Source organism: Lepus europaeus, unplaced genomic scaffold, assembly GCF_033115175.1.
Source record: "Lepus europaeus isolate LE1 unplaced genomic scaffold, mLepTim1.pri SCAFFOLD_281, whole genome shotgun sequence".
Taxonomy (NCBI): Eukaryota; Metazoa; Chordata; class Mammalia; order Lagomorpha; family Leporidae; genus Lepus; species Lepus europaeus.
In genome coordinates, this window is record NW_026909160.1 from 74,877 (window position 1) to 95,922 (window position 21,046).

A 21,046-nucleotide genomic window follows, 5' to 3' on the forward strand; every position below is an offset into this window, starting at 1 on the left:
ATGTTCCCTGACAAAAAACTTTGAAAAAAATAAAGTTCCTCGATAATATCAGGAAAACACAAACACAGAGGCTGTCGCAATATCTGGGATTGAGTTAGGCAACTCAAAACCGGGTATTTCCGGGTTCATGCAGTCATATCCGGACAAACTGTTGTGTAATTCCTATGCAATGGACCGAGAAAATCAAAGTAAACTTGGTTTTGGAGAAAAGCAAAGTCTTTTCGTTAGGCAAGTGCATGAAATGTCATCTACACAAACATAAATATCATGTATGTTTGCCGCAGTTCCTCTAGCTTTCTCCCAAGAAAATACGAATGTGTAGAGCTGGTGTCCCCATGATGAACCTATTAGTGTTTCTACGGTACAAAATTAAATGTTCCCTGATAAAAACATTCAAAACAATAAAGTCCATTGATAATATCCAGAAAACACAAACACAGAGGTTGTTAGCAATATTTCGGATTTAGTAAGCCAAAACACAACCGGATATTTCTGGTTTCAGTCAGCATATCCGGAGAAAGTCGTGTGGAATTCATATGGAATGGACCGAGAAAATCACAGTAAAAATGTTTTGGAGAAAAGCAAAGTCTTTTCGTTATGCAAGTGCATAAAATGTCATCGATACAAACAGAAATATCCTGTTTGTTTGCCGCAGTTCCTCTAGCTTTCTCCGTAGAAAATACAAATATGTAGAGCTGGTGTCTCCATGTGGAACCAATTAGTGTTTCCAAGCACAAAATTAAATGTTCCCTGATAGAAAACATTCAAAACAATAAAGTCCGTGGATAATATCCAGAAAACACAAACACAGAGGCTGTAGCAATATCTGGGACTGAGTTAGCCAAATCACAACTGGATATATCCGGTTTCATCCAGTCATACTGTAAAAACTGGTGTGGAATTCGTATGTAATGGACCGAGAAAATCACTGTGAAAATGGTTTTAAAGAAAAGCAAAGTGTTTTCGTTAGGCAAGTGCATAAAATGTCACATATACAAACAGAAATATCATGTTTGTTTGCCGCAGTTCCTCTAGCTTTCTCCCTACAAAATACAAATGTGTAGAGCTGGTGTCTCCATGAAGAACCAACTAGTGTTTCCCAGAACAAAATTAAATGTTCCCTGATAAAAACATTCAAAACAATAAAGTCCATCGATAATATCTGGAAAACACACACACAGAGGCTGTCGCAACATGTGGGATTGAGTTAGCCAAAACACAACCGGATATTTCTGGTTTCACCCAGTCATATCCTGAGAAAGTTGTGTGGAACTCGTATGCAATGGACACAGACAATCACAGTAAAAATGGTAGTGGAGAAAAGCAAAGTGTTTCCATTTAGCAAGTGCATAAAATGTCACCTATACAAACAGAAATATCATGTTTGTTTGCCGCAGTTCATCTAGCTTTCTCCCTAGAAAATACGAATGTGTAGAGCTGGTGTCTCCATGTGGAACCAATTAGTGTTTCCAAGCACAAAATTAAATGTTCCCTGAGAAAAAACATTCAAAATAATAAAGTCTGTCCATAATATCCAGAAGACAGAAACACAGAGGCTGTCGCAACTTGTGGGATTGAGTTAGCCAAAATACAACCGGATATTTCTGGTTTCATGCAGTCATATCCGGACAAAGTGGTGTGGAATTCATATGCAATGGACCAAGAAAATCACAGTACAAATGGTTTTGGAGAAAAGCAAAGTCTTTACATTAGGCAAGTGCATAACATGTCATCTATACAAACCGAAATATCATGTTTGTTTTCCGCAGTTCCTTTTTTTTCACTTTATACATGTTTAATTAGGATAGGCATAAACCAAAACAGAAAAAAAAGATAAAGTGTCACTGTCACTTTGTTTACAGGCAAGAGTCAGGAAATAGAACAAATTACCAGGAAAACATTTTTCCTAAGTAGGTAGGTTACATAATTTTAACATTCAGATGCCAAAATTAGTATTATTCTACTTAATCTACAAATGAAAAGAGGAATCAAAAGTTCATCCTGTTTCGTATAAGAAATTTTACATTAAATATATAGCGCTTTGTTTCTCAGGAAGCAGTACTGGCAATTTGGAGAAGATATTTCTGTTACGTGATGACTAGAAAATGTCAAATACAACCAAGCAGCTATGCTATAGCTCAGAAAGTACTATTAACCTCTTTTGGGCTAGTGCACATTTCAGTTTAATACAGAACTACATCTTGAGTTTTAGGAAGGCAGCAATAATTATATTTTGGCTTTTGTTCTAGAGCTTAGCATAGTTAAGGCGACAGTTGAAGCATATTAGTGAAGGTAGTTAAAATTTAATGACAATCATCATAATCTCTTATAACCTACATAAACTGTATAATGCTTACATGGAATGAAACCAGCATTACCTAATTGGTGTTTACATACATACAGAGGGAGAAAAAAACCTACCAAAGGCAATCACTCTAAATGTACTATCACGTACTTGTTAAAAATGCAAATATACCATAGAACTAAAATGACGTGAAGAGCACTACTCATTACCTAGAAGAAAGGTAACTGGTTCTCATACAAAGCTAAGCTGGCATCAATCACCCTCGTCACAATGGCTTAGAAAAGCATCAGGTTTCCAGTAGAGAAACTATTCTAGGAAAGTCAGTCAATCTTGTGAAAGTTTCACAGCTGTAAAACCAGGCTAAGACTACAACGACCGTGAAATCTGAGGAGATCAGATGAACCAGTAGATTCCCAGCCATAACGTGAGACGGGAAGGTCCTCATGCAGCATATGCTCCCTGGCTCCGGGAAAGCTTCGTGTGCATAATACAGAAGTAGTTGAGAAAGGAAACTGGAGATGCTCAGCGGTTTCCATTGTGTCCTAACTGTTAAACTTCAGGGATGGTGTGATCCATCAGGCTTTTCATAATGCTTGGCACCATCCGTTTAATAATATGTTCAAAGATAAAAGCAGGCATGATTGTGACGGTAACTACAGTCCCAGATGTTGATAGTATGTCTGCAATTTGAGAGTCCTTCAATCCAATGACGTTCTGGCCGTTGATCTCACAGATGTTATGTTCCGTGAGAAGACCGTTTCTGGCTGCAGAACTATCTTTCACTATGGATGTTACTTTCCCATTTTTAAAGATAAAGCCAATGTTTCCAGTACTGTCCTTATGCATAGTAATTGTCCGCTCAAAAGGCCTGTCACGAATGGTCATTGTGATCTTCTCTCCAAAAGCCTGTTTGAGCACCTTGTGAGCTTTATCAGAGCTCCAGCCTGCACAGTTTTCACCATTGATCTGGAGTACCTGGTCGCCAAATCTCAAACCAACCAATGAGGCTGGAGAATTTGCCTGGACTAGCTGAACAAATATACCATTATCTATTGATTTAAGCCTGAGTCCAATTTTTCCATCTTGATCCTTACATAAAATGACTTCACGAATCCCTTGTTTAATTTCTGCTCTGCGAATCCCAACATCATTTCCAGTTACAGGAGCCACCATATAGTTCATACTGGAAGGTCTTGCTACCAACTGCCCCTGAAGTGGTGCTCCAGAGACCATCACCAGATTTGCATGTATTTTTTCTTCATTTAAACTCAGGCCCATGTATTGAGAAAGTTCCGGATACAGTTTAGGATAAAGATTTCCATCTTGAGAGATGGGAGCAGAAGCTTCTGACAAAATTGCTGGATTGGCAGGGTTTGCAGAAAAAGCAGTCTGAGCCTGAATTACTTTGTCTACCTTCAAGTCTTCAAGAGATGGATAGAGAGATATTTTTCCTGATTTATCTAGACCACAAGGACTCGCTCGCCGCTGCCACCGCCTCGAATACAGCTAGCGACTTCCGAGACCCGAGAAAAGGAGAGCAGCACGCGCGCAAGGACCGACCACCAGGGGCGTCACAGCACCGCCCCCCCCACCCCCCCGTGTTTTCCTCACTTCCTCTAGCTTTCTCCCTAGAAAATATGAATGTGTGGAGCTGGTGTCTCCATGTGGAAACTGTTAGTGTTTCCAAGCACAAAATTAAATGTTCCCTTATAAACAAAAATTCAAAACAATAAAATTCGTCAATAATATCCAGAAAACACAAACACAGAGGCTGTCGCAATATGTGTGATTGAGTTAGCCAAAACACAACTGGATATTTCTGGTTTCATCGAGTCATATCCATACAAAGTGGTGTGGTATTCGTATACAATGGACACAAACAATCACAGTAAAAATGGTTTTGAAGAAAAGCAAAGTCTTTCCGTTAGGCAAGTGCATAAAATGTCATCTATACAAACAGAAATATCATGTGTTTCCTGCAGTTCCTTGAGCTTTCTCCCTACAAAATACAAATGTGTAGAGCTGTTATCTCCATGTGGAGTCAACTAGTGTTTCCCAGCACAAAATTAAATATTCCTTGATAATAAACATTTAATAAAATAAGTCCGTCGATAATATCCAGAAAACACAAACACAGTGGCTCTCGCAAAATGTGGCATTGAGTTAGCCAAAACACAACTGGATATTTCTGGTTTCATCCAGTCATATCCGGACAAAGTGGTGTGGAATTTGTATACAATACACACAATCACAGTAAAAATGGTTTTGGAGAAAAGCAAAGTCTTTTTGTAAGGCAAGTGCATAAAATGTCATCTATACAAACAGAAATATCATGTTTCTTGCCGCAGTTCCTCTTGCTTTCTCCCTAGAAAATACGAATGTGTAGAGTCGGTGTCTCCATGTGGAACCAATTAGTGTTTCCAAGCACAAAATTAAATGTTTCCTTATAAAAAACACTTAAAATAATAAAGTTCCTCGATAATATCCAGAAAACACAAACACAGAGGCTGTCGCAATATGTGGGATTCAGTTAGCCAAAACACAACCGGATATTTCTGGTTTCATCCTATCATATCCTGACAAAGTTGTGTGGAATTCATATGCAATGGACTGGGAACATCACAGTAAAAATGGTTTTGAAGAAAAGCAAAGTTTTTCGTTACGCACGTGCATAAAATGTCACCTATCCAAAGAGAAATATCAGGTTTGCTTGCTGTAGTTACTCTAGCTTTCTCCCTAGACAATACAAATGTGTAGAGCTGGTGTCTCCATGTGGAACCAATTAGTGTTTCCAAGCACAAAATTAAATGTTCCCTTATAAAATACTTTTAAATCAATAAAGTCCGTCGATAATATCCAGAAAATACAAACACAGAGGCTGTCGCAATATGTGGGATTTTGTTAGCCAAAACACAAACGGATATTTCTGGTTTCATCCAGTCATATCCTGACAAAGTGATGTGGAGTTTGTATGCAATCAACCGGGAACATCACAGTAAAAAAGTTTTTGAAGAAAAGCAAAGCATTTCCGTTAGGCAAATGCATAAAATGTCACCTATACAAACAGAAATATCATGTTGTTTGCCGCAGTTCCTCTAGCTTTCTCCCTACAAAATATGAATGTGTAGAGCTGGTGTCTCCATGTGGAACCAAATAGTGTTTCGAAGCAGAAAATTAAATGTTCCTTGATAAAAAACATTCAATAAAATAAAGTCCGTCGATAATATCCAGAAAACACAAACACAGTGGCTCTCGCAAAATGTGGGATTGAGTTAGCCAAAACACAACTGGATATTTCTGGTTTCATCCAGTCATATCCGGACAAAGTGGTGTGGAATTTGTATACAATACACAAAGACAATCACAGTAAAAATGGTTTTGGAGAAAAGCAAAGTCTTTTCGTTAGGCAAGTGCATAAAATGTCATCTACACAAACAGAAATATCATCTTTGTTAGCAGCAGTTCCTCTAGCTTTCTCCCTATAAAATACGAATATGTAGAGCTGGTGTCTCCATGTGGAAACAATTAGTGTTTCCAACCACAAATATAATGTTCTCATATAAAAAACATTCAAAACAATAAAGTCCGTCGATAATATCCAGAAAACACAAACACAGAGTCTGTCGCAATATGTGGGATTGAGTTAGCCAAAACACAACCAGATATTTCTGGTTTCATCCAGTCATATACGGTCAAAGTGGGTGGAATTCCTATGCAATGGACCTGGAACATCACCGTAAATATGGTTTTGGAGGAAAGCAATGTCTTTTCGTTAGGCAAGTGCATAAAATGTCATGTGTACAAACAGAAATATCATATTTGTTTGCCGCAGTTCCTCTAGCTTTCTCCCTAGGAAATACAAATGTGCAGAACTGGTGTCTCCGTGTGGAAACAATTAGTGTTTCCAACCGCAAAATTAATGTTCCCTGATAAAAAACTTTCAAAACAATAAAGTCTGTCGATAATATCCAGAAAACACAAACTCCGATGCTTACAAAATATTTGCTCTTCAGTTAACCAAAACACAACCAGATATTTCTGGTCACATCCACTTATATCTCCGCAAAGTGGTCTGGAATTTGTATGCAATGGATCGAGAAAATAACAGTAAAAATGGTTTTGGAGAAAAGCAATGTCTTTCCGTTAGGCAAGTGCATAAAATGACATCGATACAAACAGAAATATCATGTATGTTTGCATCAGTTCCTCTAGCTTTCTCGCTAGAAAATACGAATGTGTAGAGCTGGTTTCTCCATTTGGAAACAATTAGTGTTTCCCAGCACAAAATTAAATGACCCCTGATAAAAAACATTCAAAAAAATAACGTCCATCGATAATATCCAGAAATCACAAACACAGAGTCTATAGCAAAATCTGGGATTGAGTTAGCCAAAACACAACCGGATATTTCTGGTTTCATGCAGTCATATCCAGAGAAACTGGTGTGGAATTCCTAAGCAATGGACCGAGAAAATTACAGTAAAAATGGTTTTGGAGAAAAGCAAAGTCTTTTTTTAGGCAAGTGCAAAAAATGTCATCTACACAAACAGAAATATAATGTTTGATTGCCCCAGTTCCTCTAGCATACTGGCTAGAAAATACGAATGTTAAGAGCTGGTGTCTCCATGTGGAAACAATTAGTGTTTCCAAGCAAATAATTAAATGTTCCCTGATAAAAAACATTCAAAACAATAAAGTCCATCGATGATATCCAGAAAACACAAACAGAAATACTTTCACAATATCTGGGATGGAGTTAGCCAAAACACAACCGGATATTTCTGGTTTCATCCACTCATATCCCCACAATGTCATGTGGAATTTGTATGCAATGGACCGAGATAATCACAGGAAAATTGGTTTTGGAGAAAAGCAAAGTCTTTTCATTAGGCAAGTGCATAAAATGTCATTTATACAAACAGAAATACCATGTTTGTTTGCCGCAATTTCTATAGCTTTCTAAGTAGAAAATACAAATGTGTAGAGTTTGTGTCTCCATGTTGAACCAATTAGTGTTTCCCAGCACAAAGTTAAATGTTCCCTGATAAAAAAAATCAAAACAATAAAATCCCTCTATAAATCCAGAAATGACAAAAACAGAGGCTTTCACAATATTTCAGATTGAGTTAGCCAAAACACAACCGGATATTTCTGGTTTCATCCAGTCATATCCAAGCAAAGTGGTGTGGCATTCGTATGCAATGGACTGAAAAAAATCACAGCACAAATATTTTTGGAGAAAAGCAAAGTCTTTTCTTTAGGCAAGTGCATAAAATGTCAACTATACAATCAGAAATAATATGTTTGTTTGCCGCAGATCCCCTAGCTTTCTCCCTAGAAAATAGGAATGTATAGAGCTGGTGTCTCCATGTGGAATAACTATTGTTTCCCAGCAGAAAATTAAATGTTCCCTGATTAAAAACATTCCAAACAATAAATTCCATCGATAATACCCCGAAAACACAAACACAGAGACTTTCGCAATATCTCAAATTGAGTTAGGAAAACACAACCGGATATTTCTGGTTTCATCCAGTCATATCCGGACAAAGTGGTGTGACATTTGTATAAAATGGACATAGACAATCACAGGAAAAATGGTTTTGGAGAAAAGCAAAGTCTTTTCCTTAGCCAAGTGCATAAAAGTCCATCTATACAAACAGAAATACCATGTTTGTTTGCCGCAGTTGCTCTAGGTTTATCCCTAAAAAATATGAATGTGTAGAGCTGGTGTCTCCATGTGGTACCAATTTGTGTTTCCCAGCACTAAATTAAATATTCCCCCCAAAAAAACATTCAAAACAATAAAGTCCATCGATAACATCCGGAAAACACAAACACAGAGGCTGTCTCAATATCTGGGATGGGGTTAGCCAAAACACAACCGGATATTTCTGGTTTCATCCAGTCATATCCGGACAAAGTTGTGTGGCATTCGTATGCAAGGACTGAGAAAATCACAGTAAAATGGTTTTGGAGAAAAGGAAAGTCTTTTCCTTAGGCAAGTGCATAAATTGTCATGTATACAAACAGAAATATCATGTTTCTTTGCCGCATATCCTCTAGCTTTCTCCATAGAAAATACAAATGTGTAGATCTGGTGTCTGCACATGAAACCAATTAGTGTTTCCAAGCACAAAAATAAATGTTCCCTTATAAAATACATTCAACACCATAAAGTCTGTTCATAATATCCGGAATACACAAAGAAAAATGCTGTAGCTATATGTGGGATGGAGTTAGCCAAAACACATCCGGATATTTCTGATTTCATCCAGTCTTATCAGGGCAAAGGGGTGTGGCATTCGTATGCAATGGAGCAAGAAAATAAAAATACAAATGGTTTTGGAGAAAAGCAAAGTCTTTTCCTTAGGCAAGTGCATAAAAAGCCATCTATACAAACATAAATACCATGTTTGTTTGCCGCAGTTGCTCTAGGTTTATCCCTAAAAAATACGAATGAGTAGAGCTGGTGTCTCCATGTGGAACCAATTTGTGTTTCCCAGCACTAAATTAAATATTCCCCAAAAAGAACATTCAAAACAATAAAGTCCATCGATAATATCCGGAAAACAGAAACACAGAGGCTGTCACAATATCTGGGATGGGGTTAGCCAAAACACAAACGAATCTTTCTGGTTTCATCCAGTCATATCCGGACAAAGTTGTGTGGCATTCGTATGCAAGGACTGAGAAAAATCGCAGTAAAATGGTTTTGGAGAAAAGGAATGTCTTTTCCTTAGGCAAGTGCATAAATTGTCATGTATACAAACAGAAATATCATGTTTCTTTGCCACATATCCTCTAGCTTTCTCCATAGAAAATATGAATGTGTAGATCTGGTGTCTGCACATGGAACCAATTAGTGTTTCCAAGCACAAAAATAAATGTTCCCTTATAAAACACATTCAACACCATAAAGTCCGTTCATAATATCCGGAATACACAAAGAAAGAGGCTGTAGCTATATATGGGATGGAGTTAGTCAAAACACATCCAGATATTTCTGATTTCAACCAGTCTTATCCAGGCAAAGGGGTGTGGCGTTCGTATGCAATGGAGCAAGAAAATAAAAATACAAATGGTTTTGGAGAAAAGCAAAGTCTTTTTGTTAGGCAAGTGCATAAGATGTCATCTATACAAACAGAAATATCATGTTTGTTTGCCGCAGTTCCTCTAGCTTTCTCCCTAGAAAATAGGAATGTGTAGAGGTGGTGTCTGCATTTGAAACCATTTTGTTTTTCCAAGCACAAAATTAATTGTTCCCTGATAAAAAAACATTCAAAACAATAAAGTCCATGGATAACATCCAGAAAACAGAAACACAGAGGCTGTTGCAATATCTACGATTGAGTTAGCCAAAACACAACCGGATATTTCCGGTTTCATGCAGTCATATTGGGACAAAGTGGTGTGGAATTCATATGCAATGGACGGAGAAAATCACAGGAAAAATGGTTTTGGAGAAAAGCAAAGTCTTTTCGTTAGCCAACTGCATAAAATGTCATCTGTACAAACAGAAATTTGATGTTTGTTTGCAGCAGTTCCTCTAACTTCTCCCTAGAAAATACAAATGTGTAGAGCTGGTGTCTCCATGTGGATCCAATTTGTGTCCCAGCACTAAATTAAATGTTCTCTGATAAAAATCATTCAAAACAAGACAGTATGTCGATAATATCCAGAAAACACAAACAGAGAGGCTCTCACAAATCTGGGATTGAGTTAGCCAAAACACAACTGGGTATTTCTGGTTTCATCCAGTCATATCCGGACTAAGTGTTGTGCAATTCGTAGGAAATGGACCGGGAAAATCACAGTAAAGTGGTTTTGGAGAAAAGCAAAATCATTTCATTAGGCAAGTGCATAAAATGCCATCTATACAAACAGAAATACCATATTTGTTTGCCGTGATTACTCTGGATTTCTCCCTAGAAAATTTGAATGTGTAGAGCTGGTGTCTCCATGTGGAACCAATTAGTGTTCCTACGGTACAAAATTAAATGTTAACTAATAAAAACATTCAAAGCAATAAAGTCCGTTGATAATATCCAGAAAACACAAACACACAGGCTGTAGCGATATCTGGGATTGAGTTATCCAAAATACAACCGGATATTTCTGGTTTCATAAAGTCATACCGGGACAAACTGGTGTGGAATTTGCATGCAATGGACCGAGAAAATCACAGTAAAAATGGTTTTGGAGAAAATTAATGTCTTTTCATTAAATAAGTGCTTAAAATGTCATCTATTCAAACAGAAATGTCATGTTCGTTTGCCACAGTTCCTCTAGCTTCCATCCCAGTAAATACAAAAGTGCAGAGCTGGTGTCTCCATGTGGAATCAGCTAGTGTTTCCCAGAACAAAATTAAATGTTCCCTGATAAAAACATTCAAAACAATAAAGTCCATCGATAATATCCAGAAAGCACAAACACAGAAGCTGTAGCCATATCTGGGATTGAGTTATCCAAAACACAACCGGATATTTCTGGTTTCATTCAGGCATATCCGGAAAAATTGTTGTGGAATATATATACAATGGATTGAGAAAATCACAGTAAAAATGGTTTTTTGAAAAGCAAAGTCTTTTCCTTCGGCAAGTGCATAAAAGTCAACTATACAAACAGAAATGTCATGTTTATTTGCCACAGTTCCTCTAGCTTTCTCCCTAGAATATACGAATATGTAGAACTGGTGTCTCCATGTCGAACCAATTAGTGTTTCACAGCACAAAATTAAATGTTCCCTGATAAAAAACATTCTAAAGAATAAAGTGGGTCAATAATTTCCAGAGAAAACAAACACAAAAGCTGTTGCAATATCTGGGATTGAGTTAGCCAAAACACAACCGGAAATTTCTGGTTTCAGCCAGTCATATCCGGACAAAGTGGTGTGGAATTTGTATGCAATGGACCAAGAAAATCACAGTAAAAATGATTTTGGAGAAAAGCCAAGTCTTTTCGTTAGGCAAGTGCATAAAATGTCATCAATACAAACAGAAATGTCATGTTTGTTTGCCGCAGTTCCTCTAGCTTTCTCCCTAGAAAATACGAATGCGTAGAGCTGGTGTCTCCATGTGGAGTCAACTAGTGTTTCTACGGTACAAAATTAAATATTCCCTGATAAAATCATTGAAAACCGTAAAGTCCATCGATAATAGCTAGAAAACACAAACACAGATGCTTTCAATAATTTCGGATTGAGTTAGTCAAAACACAACCGGATATTTCTGGTTTCATCCAGGCATATCTGGACAAAGTGGTGTGGAATTCGTATGCAATGGACCGAAAAATCACAGTAAAAATTGTTTTGGTGAGAAGCAGAGACTTTTCGTTAGGCCAGTACATAAAATGTCATCTATACAAACAGAAATATCATATTTGTTTGCCGCAGTTCCTCTGGCTTCTCCGTAGAAAATATGAATATGTAGAGCTGGTGTCTCCATGTGGAACCAATTACTGTTTCCCAGCACAAAATTAAATGTTAACTGATAAAAAATATTCAAAACATAAATCCTTGGATAATATTCGAATACAGAAACGCAGAGCATGTAGCAATAACTGGGATTGAGTTAGCGAAAACACAACCAGATATTTCTAGCTTCATCCAGTCATATCCGGACAAAGTTGGGGGAATTCGTATGCAATGGACCGAGAGAATCGCAATAAAAAATTATGGAGAAAAGCAAAGTCTTTTCTTTAGGCAAGTGCATAAAATGTCATCAATACAAACAGAAATGTCATGTTTGTTTGCCGCAGTTCCTCTAGCTTTCTCCCTAGAAAATACGAATATGTAGAGCTGGGGTCTCCATGTGGAATCAACTAGTGTTTCTAAGCACAAAATTAAATGTTTCCTGATAAAAAACATTCAAAACCATAAAGTCCATCGATAACATCCGGAAATCACAAACACAGAGGCTGCAGTAATATCTGGGATTGAGTTAGCCAAAAGAAAACTGGATATTTCTGGTTTCATGCAGTCATATCTGGACAAATTGTTTTGGAATTCGTATGTAATGCATGGAGAAAATCACAGTAAAAATTGTTTTGGAGAAAACAAAGACTTTTCGTTAGGCAAGTGCTTAAAATGCCATCTATACAAACAGAATTATCATGTTTGTTTGCCACAGTTCCTCTAGCTTTCTCCCTAGAAAATATGAATGTGTAGAGCTGGTGTCTCCATGTGGAGTCAACTACTCTTTCTCAGCACAAAACTAAATGTTAACTGATAATAAACACTCAAAACAATAAAGTCCATCAATAAAATCCAGAAAACACAAACACAGAGGCTGTAGCAATATCTGGGATTGAGTTAGCCAAAACACAACCGGATATTTCTGGTGTCATCCAATCATCTCGGGACAAAGTGGTGTGGAATTCGTATGCAATGGACCAAGAAAATCACAGTAAAATGGTTTTGGGGAAAAGCAAAGTCTTTTCCTTTGGCCAGTGCATAAAATGCCATGTATACAAACAGAAATATCATCTTTGTTAGCCACAGATCCTCTGGCGTTCCCCCTAGAAAATACAAATGTGTAGAGCTGGTGTCTCCATGTGGAACCAATTAGTGTTTCCCAACACAAAATTAAATGTTCCCTGTTAAAAACATTCAAAATAATAAAGTCCCTCGATAATATACAGAAAACACAAACACAGAGTCTGTAGCAATATCTGAGATGGTGTTAGTGAAAACATAACTGGATATTTATCATGTCTTCCAATCATATCCGGACAAAGTGGTGTGGAATTCATATGCAACAGATAGGGAACATCACAATAAAATGGTTTTGGAGAAAAGCAAAGTCTTTTCCTTGGGCTAGTGCATAAAAAGTCATCCATACAAACTGAAATATCATGTTTCTTTGCCGCAGTACCTCTAGCTTGCTCCCTAGAGAATACGAATGTGTAGAGCTGGTGTCTCCACGTGGAATCAACAAGTGTTTCCCAGCACAAAATTAAATGTTCTCTGATAAAAAAACATTCAAAACAATAAAGTCTGTCGATAATATCTGGAAAAAACCTAGACAATGGCAGTAGCAATATCTGGGACTGAGATAGCCACAACACAACCGGATATTTCTGGTTTCATCAAGTTATATCCAGAAAAAGTGGTGTGGAATTCGTATGCAATAGGCTGAGAAAATCAGTGAAAAAGGTTTTGGAGAAAAGCAAAGTCTTTTCGTTAGGCAAGTGCATAAAATGTCATGTAAACAAACAGAAATATAATGTTTGTTTGCCACAGATCCTCTGGCTTTCTCCCTAGAAAATACGAATGTGTAGAGCTGGTGTCTCCATGTGGAATCAACTAGTGTTTCCCAGCACAAAACTAAATGGTCCCTGATAAAACATTCAAAACTATAAAGTCCTTCGATAATATCCAGAAAACACAAACACAGAGGTTGTAGCAAGATCTGGGATTGAGTTAGCCATAACACAAGAGGATATTTCTGGTTTCATCCAGGCATATCCGGACAAAGTGCACTGGATTTGGTATGCAATGGACTCAGAAAATCACAGTCAAACTGGTTTTAGAGAATAGCAAAGTATTTTCTTAGGCAAGTGCATAAAATGTCATCCACACCAAAACCAATATCATGTTAGTTTGCAGCAATTGCTGTTGTTTTCTGCCTAAAGAGCATGAATGTGTTGAGTTTGTGTCTGCATGTGGAACTAATTAGTGTTTCCCAGCACCAAAGAAAATATCCCCTGCTTAAATTCATTCAATCCATAAAGTCCATTGATAATATCAAAAAACACAAAGCAGAGCCTGTAGCAAGGTCTGGGATTGAGTTAGCCATAACACAAGAGGATATTTCTGGTTTATCCAGTCATTTCCATTCAACCTGTTGTGGAACGGGTATGCAATGGACTCAGATAATCACAGTCAAAATGGTTTTAGAGACTAGCAAAGTATTTTCTTAGGCAAGTGCATAAAGTGTCTTCTACACCAAAACAAATATCATGTTTGTTTGCAGCAATTGCTGTAGTTTTCTGCCTAAACAGCACGAGTGTGTTGAGTTTGTGTCTGCATGTGGAACTAATTAGTGATTCCCAGCACCAAAGTAAATATTCCCTGCTTAAATTCATTCAAAACCATAAAGTCCACTGATAATATCAAAAAAACACAAAGCAGAGCCTGTAGCAAGATCTGGGATTGAGTTTGCCATAACACAAGAGGATATTTCTGGTTTCATCCAGTCATTTCCAATCAACCTGTTGTGGAACTGGTAGGCAATGGACTCAGAAAATCACCCTCAAACTGGTTTTGGAGAAAAGCAAACTCTTTTCCTTGGCCAAGTGGATAAAAAGTCATGTTTGCCAATATCAATATCCTGTTTGTTTGCAACAATTGCTCTAGCTTTCTGTGTAGAAAACAAAAATTTGAACACATTGGGCCTGCATATGGAATCACTTAGCATTTCCAGCACAAAACAGAATTTCTTCTACAGAAATTCATTCTAAAACGTAAAGTCCATTGATAATATCCAGAAAACACAAACAAAGTTTGTAGCAAGATCTGGGATTGAGTTAGCCATAACACAAGAGGATATTTCTGGTTTCATCCAGGCATATCCACACAAAGTGCTGTAAAACTGGTATGCAATGGACTCAGATAATCACAGTCAAACTGGTTTTGGAGAATAGCAAATTTTTTCTTAGGCAAGTGCATAAAATGTCATCTACACCAAAACCAATATCATGTTAGTTTGCAGCAATTGTTGTAGTTTTCTGCCTAGAAAACACAAATGAATGTGTTTGAGTCTCCAGGTGGAAATAGAGTTTCCCAGCATCAAAGAAAATATTCCCTGCTTAAATTCATTCAAAACCGTAGAGTCCATTGATAATATCAAAAAACACAAAGCAGAGCCTGTAGCAAGATCTGGGTTGAGTTAGCCATAACACAAGAGGATATTTCTGGTTTCATCCAGGCATATCCAGACAAAGTGCTGTAGAACTGGTATGCAATGGACTCAGATAATCACAGTCAAACTGGTTTTGGAGAATAGCAAATTATTTTCTTAGGCAAGTGCATAAAATGTCATCTACACCAAAACACATATCATGTTTCTTCAGAGCAATTGCTGTAGTTTTCTGCCTAGACAGCACGAATGTGTTGAGTTTGTGTTTCCATTTGGAACTTATTAGTGCTTCCCAGCACCAAAGAAAATATCCCCTGCTTAAATTCATTCAAAACCATACAGTCCATTGATAATATCAAAAAACACAAAGCAGATCCTGAAGCAAGATCTGGGATTGAGTTAGCCATAACACAAGAGGATATTTCTGGTTTCATCCAGTCATTTCCAGACAAAGTGTTGTGGAACTGGTAGGCAATGGACTCAGAAAATCAACCTCAAACCGGTTTTGGAGAAAAGCAAACTCTTTTTCTGGCCAAGTGCCTAAAATTCATGTTTACGAATATAAATATCCTGTTTGTTTGCAATGATAGCTCTAGCTTTCTGCGAAGAAAACACAAATGTGAACATGTTTGGCCTGCATATGAAACCAATTAGCATTTCCAGCACAAAACAAAATTTCCTCTACGGAAATTCATTCTAAAACGTAAAGTCCATTGATAATATCCAGAAAACACAAACACAATGTTTGTAGCAAGATCTGGGATTGAGTTAGCCATAACACAAGAGGATATTTCTGGTTTCATCCAGGCATATCCGGACAAAGTGCTATGGAACTGGTATGCAATGGACTCAGATAATCACAGTCAAACTGGTTTTGGAGACTAGCAAAGTATTTTCTTAGGCAAGTGCATAAAATGTCATCTACACCAAAACCAATATCATGTTAGTTTGCAGCAATTGCTGTAGTTTTCTGCCTAGACAGCATGAATGTGTTGAGTTTGTGTCTCCATGTGGAGCTAATTAGTGCTTCCCAGCACCAAAGAAAATATTCCCTGCTTAAATTCATTCAAAACCATAAAGTCCATTGATAATATCAAAAAACACAAAGCAGAGCCTGTAGCAAGATCTGGGTTGAGTTAGCCATAACACAAGAGGATATTTCTGGTTTCATCCAGTCATTTCCATTCAACCTGTTTTGGAACTGGTAGGCAATGGACGCAGAAAATCACCCTCAAACTGGTTTTAGAGGAAAGCAAACTCTTTTTTTGTCCATGTGTATAAAAAGTCATGTTTGCAAATATAAGTATCCTGTTTGTTTGCAACGATTGCTCTCGCTTTCTGCGTAGAAAATACAAATGTGAACATGTTTGGCATGCATATGGAAGCACTTAGCATGTCCAGCACAAAACAAAATTTCCTCTACTGAAATTCATTCTAAAATGTGAAGACCATTGACAATATCCAGAAAACACAAACACAGAGGTTGAAGCAAGATCTGGGATTGAGTATGCCATAACACAAGAGGATATTTCTGGTTTTATCCAGTCATTTCCATTCAACCTGTTGTGGAACAGGTATGCAATGGACTCAGATAATCACAGTCAAACTGGTTTTAGAGACTAGCAAAGTATTTTCTTAGGCAAGTGCATAAAGTGTCATCTACACCAATACAAATATCATGTTTGTTTGCAGCATTTGCTGTAGTTTTCTGCCTGAACAGCACAAGTGTGTTGAGATTGTGTCTGCATGTGGAACTAATTAGTGATTCCCAGCACCAAAGTAAATATCCCCTGCTTAAATTCATTCAATCCATAAAGTCCACTGATAATATCAAAAAACACAAAGCAGAGCCTGTAGCAAGGTCTGGGATTGAGTTTGCCATAATACAAGAGGATATTTCTGGTTTCATCCAGTTATTTCCAGAAAAAGTTTTGTGGAACTGGTATGCAATGGACTCAGAAAATCACCCTCAAACTGGTTTTGGAGAAAAGCAAACTCTTTTTCTTAGCTAAGTGTCCAAATTCATGTTTACGAATATAAATATCCTTTTTGTTTGCAACGATTGCTCAAGCTTTCTGTATAGAAATCACAAATGTGAACACATTGGGCCTGCATATGGAATCTCTTAGCATTTCCAGCACAAAACAGAATTTCTTCTACAAAAATTCATTCTAAAACGTAAATTCCATTGATAATATCCAGAAAACACAAACACAGAGCTTGTAGCAAGATCTGGGATTGAGTTGGCCATAACACAAGAGGATATTTCTGGTTTCATCCAGGCATATCCACACAAAGTGTTGTAAAACTGGTATGCAATGGACTCAGATAATCACAGTCAAACTGGTTATTGGAGACTAGCAAAGTATTTTCTTAGGCAAGTGCATAAAATGCCATCTACACCAACACAAATATCACGTTTCTTTGCAGCAATTGCTGTAGTTTTCTGCCTAGAAAACACAAATGAATGAGTTTGAGTCTCCATGTGCAAATAGAGTTTCTCAGCATCAAAGAAAATATTCCCTGCTTAAATTCATTCAAAACCGTAAAGGCCATTGATAATATCAAAAAACACAAAGCAGAGCCTGTAGCAAGATCTGGGATTGAGTTAGCCATAACACAGAGGATATTTGTGGTTTCATCCAGTCATTTCCATTCAACCTGTGTGGAACTGGTAGGCAATGGACTCAGAAAATCACTCTCAAACTTGTTTTGGAGGAAAGCAAACTCTTTTTCTTGGCCAAGTGCCTAAAAATCATGTATACCAATATAAATATCCTGTTTTTTTGCAATGATAGCTCTAGCTTTCTTCCTAGAAAACACAAATTTAAACACATTGGGCCTGCATATGGAATCACTTAGCATTTCCAGTACAAAACAGAATTTCTTCTACAGAAATTCATTCTAAAATGTAAAGTCCATTGATAATATCCAGAAAACACAAACAAAGTTTGTAGCAAGATCTGGGATTGAGTTAGCCATAACACAAGAGGATATTTCTAGTTTCATCCAGTCATATCCACACAAAGTGCTGTAAAACTGGTATGCAATGGACTCAGATAATCACAGCCAATCAGGTTTTGGAGAATAGCAAAGTATTTTCTTAGGCAAGTGCATAATATGTCATCTACACCAACACGAATATCATGTTTGTTTGCAGCAATTGCTGTAGTTTTCTGCCTAGACAGCACGAATGTTTGAGTTTTTGTCTCCATGTGGAACTAACTATTGCTTCCCAGCACCAAAGAAAATATTCCCTGCTTAAATTCATTCAAAACCATAAAGTCCATTGATAATATCAAAAAACACAAAGCAGAGCCTGTAGCAAGGTCTGGGATTGAGTTAGCCATAACACAGAGGATATTTCTGGTTTCATCCAGGCATATCCGGACAAAGAGTTGTCGAACTGGTATGCAATGGACTAGAAAATCACCCTCAAACTGGTTTTGGAGAAAAGCAAAATCTTTTAATTCGCCAAGTGGATAAAAATTCATGTTTACAAATATAATTCTCATGTTTGTTTGCAACGATTGCTCAAGCTTTCTGCCTAGAAAACATGAATGTGAACACATTTGTCCTACATATGGAAGCACTTAGCATTTCCAGCAGAAAACAAAATTTCCTCTACTGAAATTCATTCTAAAATGTAAAGTCCGTTGATAATATCCAGAAAACACAAACACACAGAGGTTGTAGCAAGATCTGGGATTGAGTTAGCCATAACACAAGAGGATATATTTCTGGTTTCATCCAGGCATATCCGGACAAAGTGCACTGGAATTGGTATGCAATGGACTCAGATAATCACAGTCAAACAAGTTTTGGAGAATCACAAAGTATTTTCTTATGCAAGTGCATAAAATGTCATCTACGCAAACACCAGTATCATGTTTTTTTGCAGCAATTGCTGTAGTTGTCTGCCTAGACAGCACGAATGTATTGAGTTTGTGTCTCCATGTGGAACTAATTAGTGTTTCCCATCACCAAAGAAAATATTCCCTGCTTAAATTCATTCAAAACCATAAAATCCACTGATAATATAAAAAAACACAAAGCAGAGCCTGTAACAACATCTGGGTTTGAGTTAGCCATAACACAGAGGATATTTGTGATTTCATCCAGTCATATCTGGACAAAGTGGTGTGGAATTTGTATGCAATGGATCGAGTAAATCACAGTAAAATGGTTTTGGAGAAAAGCAAATATTTTCTTAGGCATGTGTATAAAATGTCATCTATTCAAACAGAAAATAAGAATGTGCAGAGGTTGTGTCTCCATGGGGAACCAATTAGTGTTTCTACGGTACAAAATGAAATGTTCCCTATTAAAAACACTCAAAACAATAAAGTCCGTCCATAATATCATAAAACAAACACAGAAGCTTTCACAATATTTTGGATTGAGTTAGCCAAAACACAACCGGGTATTTCTGGTTTCATCCAGGCATATAAGGACAAAGTGGTGTGGAATTCGTATGCAATGAACCGAGATAATCATAGTAAAAATGGTTTTGGAGAAAAGCAAAGTCTTTTCGTTAGGCAAGTGTATAAAATGTCATCTATACAAACAGAAATAACATGTTTGTTTGCTGCAGTTCCTCTAGTTTCTCCCCTGAAAATACGAATGTGTAGAGCTGGTGTCTCCATGTGGAGTCAACTACTGTTTCCCAGCACAAAATTAAATGTTCCCTGATAAAAATAAATTCAAAACAATAAATCCCTGGATAATATCCGGGAAACAGAAACGCAGAGCATGTAGCAATATCTGGGATTGAGTTAGCTAAAACACATCCGGATATTTCTAGTTTCATCCAGTCATATCCAGATAAAGTGGGATGGAATTTGTATGCAATGGACCGAGACAATCACAGTAGAAATGGTTTTGGAGAAAAGCAAAGTCTTTTCGTTAGGCAAGTGCATAAAATGTCATCTATACACACAGAAATATCATGTTTGTTTGCCGCAGTTCCTCTAGCTTTCTCCCTAGAAAATACAAATGTGTAGATATTCTGTCTCCATCTGGAGTAACTAGTGTTTCTACGGTACAAAATTAAATGTTCCCTGATAAAAACATTCAAAACAATAAACTACATCGATAATCCTGAAAACACAAACACAGAGTCTTTCACAATATTTCGGGTTGAGTTAGCCAAAACACAACCGGATATTTCTGGTTTCATCCAGGCATATAAGGACAATGTGGTGTGGAATTCATATGCAATGGACCGAAAAAATTACAGTACAAATGGTTTTGGAGAAAAGCAAAGTCTTTTCGTTAGGCAAGCATATAAAATGTCATATATTCAAACAGAAATATCATGTTTGTTTGCTACAGTTCCTCTAGGTTTCTCCCTAGATATACGAATATGTAGAGCTGGTGTCTCCATGTGGAGTCAACTAGTGTTTCCCAGCAAAAAATTAAATGTTCCCTGATAAAAAAACATTCAAAACAATAAAGTCCGTTGATAATATCCAGAAAACACAAACACAGTGGCTGTAGCAATATCTGGGATAGAGTTAGCGAAAACAAAACCGGATATTTCCGGTTTTATCCAGTCATATCCGTACAAAGTGGTGTGGAATTCATATGCATTGGACTGAGAAAACCAGAGTAAAGATGGTTTTGGAGAAAAGCAAAGTCTTTTCGTTAGGGAAGTGCATAAAATGTCATCTACACAAACATAAATATCATGTGTGCCACAGTACCTCTAGCTTTCTCCCTAGAAAATACGAATGTGTAGAGCTGGTGTCCCCATGATGAACCAATTAGTGTTTCTTCGTTAGAAAAATAAATGTTCCCTGATAAAAATATTGAAAACAAATAGTCCATCGATTATATCCAGAAAACACAAACACAGAGGCTTTCACAATATTTCGGATTG

General features: G+C 37.2%; 1 protein-coding gene across 1 annotated transcript in view; it reads right to left on the bottom strand.

Annotated features, from left to right (window-relative positions):
* Positions 1–2,379: 2,379 nt before the first annotated feature.
* LOC133754709 (syntenin-1-like) overlaps positions 2,380–21,046 on the bottom strand; it is a 35,345-nt gene continuing 16,678 nt past the window's right edge. Inside the window, exon 2 of the mRNA XM_062185141.1 lies at positions 2,380–3,800. Within this exon, the coding sequence (XP_062041125.1) occupies positions 2,855–3,800 (946 nt within the window). The 3' untranslated portion in view covers positions 2,380–2,854. The remainder of the gene's footprint in view (positions 3,801–21,046) is intronic.